Here is a 6,001-nt window from a genome sequence, read left to right as displayed (position 1 = left end):
GCAGGTCAACTGCAACCAGAGCTGCACACAGACTGGTTGGTCTGCAGACTGGTTATGTTTGCAACGGTTCGCTAATACACAAAGCAGCTAAGTAGCCTTTTGCATTGCCAGGAGATTTACCTTTTTAAGTTAAGGAAACTATATAGTTGAGTTAAGCTTTAAATGAGCCTGAGTAGCTAACCCGGGTATATTAAGGTTGCAATTAAACGCTCCACTACACTGAGGACACTGTACACTAGACCCCTATACAGTATGTGAACGTAGTGTGTGAACATAGTAGGCTTATCTAGAACAGGCTGAGACCTAGCACGAGGAGAAAACAAGTAGGACGAGTCTCTAAGCTCAAACCATCAGCATAAATCTCACGTCACAGCGTCTAGTGATAAAAGACTGAACTGGCTAAATGTTTGTTTAGCAGCAAACGTTGCACAATCACTCAACATCTGAAATATGCATCCAAAGCTCATCAAGTGCACTATGTGGTTGGAAATGGTAGGGCCTCCAGGGCCTCTATGCTCTACACCCCCAACTCCCGGACTGTAGTTGAACTCCGAGACCCAGGGATGAGGACCCCCCTCCCAAGCCCAGCTGTCTACATAGAGGCCAGCTGGGGTCTCCATGTGTCTGCTGAGGAAGGGGGGATGAGACAAGGATGGACTAAGAGCCTGGTTGTGCCACAGGTGTGAATCCAAAGCCCCCCCCCCCCCCCCCCCCAGCGTATGTGAAGGTGATGCAGCACAGGTGCACAAGAGAACTCTCACGTGCGCATGTGCAAAAGCATGCACCACAGCACCATAATGTAAAGTCTACATGTTGACCTAATATACACACACATTCAGAAAAAAAAAGACATTCACAGAGCTGTGTGTCTATGATGGCTTGCGTGAATTTATGGGAGTGGAGGGGAGAAGAGGAGAGGAAAGAAAAGAGGCAGACTCTGTTAGTCTGGTAAAATCCATTAGCGGGATGCATTTCAATGGTTAGGGAACCGACACTCTGAAAATAGCCTACATGTCGGGTTGTGGATGTTGCTGGGACATTTCCCTTTCAGAACAACACTATCATTTACATGCGAAAACGCTCCCATGGTATTTGCAAATACACTGTCTGGAGACACAGTCTGTGTGCGTGCTCTTTTGTTGGAGTGTGTGGGAGTGCGTGTGTGTGTGTGTGTGTGTGTGTGTATGCCACTGATGTGTCATCCTGTACGTGTTACACATCAACCCACACAACAGCGGCCCTGGCTCCCATTTGGCGGCGGAGGGGGGCTCGGGGGTGATTGGTCGAATGAAATGTTCAGACGCTCTGTTTCAACACCAGCCGCCACTTCCTCCTCCTCCTCTTCATCAGTCCAAGACACGTCTGCCCCTGGCTCAGACTTCTGGCCTGGCGAATGAGAGACCAAAAGCGAAGCCCAGCAACCCCCCCCCCCGCCCCACCCCATCCCGACGCCACCGCATGTCCGCAGCCCCCCCCTCAGCTTCATCCCTGGCGCAGTGAAGGATAGCTGACGAGGCGAGCCAAAGGCGCTCGTCAATAGGAAACTATTCAGCCTCGGGACGCAAAGCCTCCCCTAGCCCCTACCCACAATCCTACGCACGGTCTTCAGCGCAAAAGGGCCGCAAAAGGCTTTTTCCCCTGCTGCGCGTGTGCGTGTGCGTGTGTGTGTGTGTGTGTGTGTGTGTCGGTTTGTGTCGGTTTATGTTACCCCTCCCTCCCTGCACCACGCATCCATCTCTGTCTGCAGCACCCAGCCCAAGTGCTAGACCATAAACAGTGGTGACCTGAATGAAAAATCTTACAGTGTGCTTGGTTTCAAGCAGGGCACCCTAGTCAGCATTTCTTTCCAGGTCAACGTGTGAGTGGGAGTGCACTTGCTATCTCTCCCTCTCCCTCGCTCCCTCCCTCCCCTCAATCTCTCGCGCGTTCTTCCCTATGTAGCTCTTTCATCTTCTGAGCCCACCTGTCTGTGCACACCAGCGCCAGCTGACCCCATTTTTCCTATGCATACATCCACCCACACGTATCCCCTTTCCCTACTCCACCTATGGGAAACTCACTTAAAAAAAAAAAATTTAAAAACACAACCACGTTATCCATGGCACCAGCCTGAGCCTCACGAGCGACACTAGCCGAGGGCTAAACCCTACACGAGGACCTGAGACGCCGCTAAAGTACACAGGACTTGACAGAGGTCCAGTCTCGGGGTGGCGGTGGTCTCTAGCCCTGACTTTGGAGGCCCACCATTCTCAACGTTGCCCCCGGGGGACAAAAAAACACTTTGATGTGGCGCCACAACTGGGCACCAGCGAGAGACTGGACTGGGCCCAATCCGGGAGGGGGGGGGGGGGTGAGAATTTGCACATTTGCACTCGGTCAGGACAAGAAGTTCCTACAATAAAGAAGAGCGAGACGGACAGCTGATGACAGCACAGTGACTAAACGGTGACATAACTTTTATTTTACAAAAAGGTGGGAAAAGAAAGAAAAAAAGAAAGAAAGAAAGAAAGAAGGGGAAAAACAAAGAATAAATGCTACGACTTGGGGCACGGAAATGCCTAAGACAGATGTCTAAATGTTTGAGCAGCCGAGGAGTCGACGGTCCCCTGTGCAGTGAGCTTGTTTTAGTGCTGCCAACTGGCTTGCACCACCACCCCCCCCAAATTCCCAACTAGGTTCTATGCAGACCTATCGCACGCTGTGTGTGTATGTGTGTGTGTCAGAGAGAGAGAGAGAAAGAGAGAGAGGGAGCATGCAAGAGAGAGACAGAAGAGACTGTGTGTGTTTAAGTGCATGACATTTCAAAATACGTTTGTTACATAGAACAAGGCACCATCTTTCTCAACCGCCATCAGTCAACGCTGCCTCTAATCGCAGCTCCTCCTAAATTTAGCGGTGGGTGTGTGTGTAATCCGCAGTTTTATGTAACAAGGGTCAGGTGTGTGAGCACCTTGGACCCTGGTCTCTGCCAAGATTGCGTCACGCCCACAGTCCATCGCCAGGGCCAATGATCGAACCACTCGATCGTAACTTGGAACCACGGTTATTGGCTTCCACTTGCACTCTCTGAGAGGGTCGAGTCAGAAATACATTTTACTGACATAATTGTAGAATGTTTTATGCAATTCAGTTGTTATCGTAAGAAATATAGGCGTCGTAGGTCTTCACAATTTCTAGTTTGATTATGTTCTCACAAAAGCACAGTGATTGAAGGTAGGCTATACCTCGAAGAGGCTTTTTGCCCCTCAGAACCATTACAATCTTTCTGACGCGATTCAGCAAAGTAGCGAAGCGAAGTAGGCTAGGCTAAACAAGGAAAACAACAACTGGACGACTATCTTACTTAAAATGCAGGGCGCAGCACATGTTGCAATTAAAAAAAAAAAGATAAAGCTTTATCGGTTTGTTTTTCTACAATATGCACGAGATTTTGTGACGGGTCCTACGTCTGTTGCAACATGCATGGTAAAACGCAATGATAAGATTTTGCTGGCAGGGTGGTCGGCGAGATAAAAGAACAGACATGTGAACATGAACTGAGCCAAGGAGCAGCGCTACTCTCCAATGCAACGTGGTCGGGAGAGAGAAAATGTTTGGCGACCGGTACGGCCCGATAGACTTCCACTAAACTAGTAACCTGGCCGTTTGTACACATTTCTACTAACAGAGGGCATGTTTACGCTGAGTATGATCTTGCAACACAATTCTGCAAGGACAGGCTGAAGAATCATGAGTCTCCGTGCCCTTGGCTCATATCATCCAAGACAGAAATGTGACCCACGACGCTCACCGTATTGAATGCACTGACAGCAATGCCAGTGGTGCGTAAGAAATCGCATACATCTGACGGGCCATGTCCACACAGACTCGGAGCTAAGAAGCCTAAATTGACAACACGTCGACCCATGCAATAATGTTTAGACCAAACTAGCAGCAAAGGGAACCCACTCCCCTGCATGGAAGATAAAGCTAAGGACACCCATATGCAAGGCGTGTGTAGGCTACTGAAATGTACCGATGCATTTGAAAAGCAAACACGTTTCCTTCCTTCCTTCCTCTGTCGCATACTGTGTCCAACATAGTAAACAAAACTGTGCGCAAAAGTGATGGACATTGCCACGTTACCCATACGACACACAAGCGGTTGCTGCTGCAGATTAGTGGGTGCAGACGTGCATGGGGTAACATAACGCTACACCCCCTTTTGCACAATCCTTCATAAGGCAATTTACATTTTGAATATCACATCAACCAAGATTTAGATAAGTTAGGCATATCCATTCCAGCTGAATTAGTTTAACATTGCATTGTACAATGGGACAGGCTAACTTTTAGCCTACAGTGTGCATCAACATGGACCGACTTACTTTTGCAATGCATATCCACCATGGCCTGGTACCAATCCTCCTGGTCCACCTCATTGTCGGCAGCGATGGCGAAACTCTCTGTCCGGGTGTACAACACGATCATATGTTTGTTCTTGGCGTCCGCCCGCTTGTTGATGTTCAAGCAGGTCTCCAGCACCACCGCCTTTTTCGGAACAGGCGCCTTGCCACGAAACTTCTTCTCGCTCTCATAGTACTCCAGCCGGGCTGGACCACTCGGCGAGGCCGCTCTTAGCACGAAGTAGCGCCGGTGCATGGACTTCTGCTTGCGGAGGTAGCCGCTCTTTCGCACGTCCTCGTAGCTCTGCTGGTCCACCACCGACTGGTTCTCCATTTTCCCTTCTTGTTTACTCTCTCAAAAACAATCAAGTTTAAATCTACACTACAAAATGCTTTGAAAGTTAGCTTTGGGCTCCAGCAGGGCACAACAACACTTTAAACCCCATCTTCGGGTCCACCTCTCCCTCAAACATGCACAAGGGGAGAAAGTGTTGGAAGAGTTTAGAGCTCTCTTGAATGTATCCTATTGGAAGTTCTGCAGTCTGACGATAAGCCCAAATTCGGTTTGTAGTCTAAAGACGAACACATGTACTACTCACCGCTGAACAGGCTTCGGTGTGAGGAGAGCTTTGTGCAGCTGAATTCATACTTACAGTCAGCAACTCAACAGACTTCTGCACTACCCCGCCTCAACCAGCGCAGCGAACTAAGCTAGCCATGCAGGCTACTGCACACACACACAGACCGCACACTCAAGCTGTCAGTCATCGTGCACGCGCGCGTGTGTAACTGCGCGCGTACGCCTGTGTGTTTATTTGCTAAATGTGCTAAATTAATTAGCTGAAATGGTAATGAAATGGTAATTACTATTCTTGTCTGGGCAGATACGTAATTTCTTTAAAAGAAAACCTTGCATTACAACATAACATATATTTGATGGCTGTACATAGTTCTATCAAAGCCACCAATATGTTGGAGTAGGATACCCTTGAATAGGATAGACCTATTTTCCATTACATTATGTAATCTCTACAATGTAATGTCGAAACTAAAATAATCACCTCATAAATATTCCCACTTTAAGGTTATTTTGAGTAACTTTGATATTTTACAAAGAAATCAACCTACTTGGAAAAAACTTTTTAAGCTATTCAGTTCCTTGATAAGTAACCATTTATTTAGTCAGTAAGCGACCTCTTCTGGTGAATTTCACTTACTGTAAATTGAATGACATGATCTGACTTCTGAATTCTCATACAAAATTGGCTGACATTTATACTTAGGCTATGCGTTACTTACTTCTGTCCTAAGTGTTTTTTCATTCTTGTTTTTATCTGTGTTTTATTGTTTAACCCCAAATGCACCTTCAGTTATGGTAAACCCAATTTCATTGTAGGCACAACTGCACAATGACTTTAAAGGCTATTTATCTATGTGTTGCCAGTTGTTGCTGGTCAGAGGAAATGTCTTGCCTACTTCACATAATACGATCATTAAGCAATTGGCCAATGCAATTCCAAGCTTTCACTGAGCTGGTGATTTCCCCCCCGTTAGTACCTGTTTGTGAAAAATGACAAAATCTGACACAAATATAATGATTTGGCTTTTATAATATA

General features: G+C 47.2%; 1 protein-coding gene across 1 annotated transcript in view; it reads right to left on the bottom strand.

Annotated features, from left to right (window-relative positions):
• The window catches only part of LOC143127478 (insulin receptor substrate 1), a 50,301-nt gene extending 45,211 nt beyond the window's left edge, over positions 1-5,090 (bottom strand). The window contains exon 1 of the mRNA XM_076289006.1: positions 4,368-5,090. Within this exon, the coding sequence (XP_076145121.1) occupies positions 4,368-4,719 (352 nt within the window). The 5' untranslated portion in view covers positions 4,720-5,090. The remainder of the gene's footprint in view (positions 1-4,367) is intronic.
• Between the last annotated feature and the right edge of the window lie 911 nt (positions 5,091-6,001).

Source organism: Alosa pseudoharengus, unplaced genomic scaffold (assembly GCF_046254945.1).
Source record: "Alosa pseudoharengus isolate Yale_2024_CS ecotype anadromous, Long Island Sound unplaced genomic scaffold, YU_APseudo_1.1 YU_APseudo_1.1_scf_17, whole genome shotgun sequence".
In the NCBI taxonomy this organism is placed as follows: domain Eukaryota; kingdom Metazoa; phylum Chordata; class Actinopteri; order Clupeiformes; family Clupeidae; genus Alosa; species Alosa pseudoharengus.
Note: the sequence above shows the minus strand (reverse complement) of the source record. Positions and strands in the feature narration are given on the sequence as shown.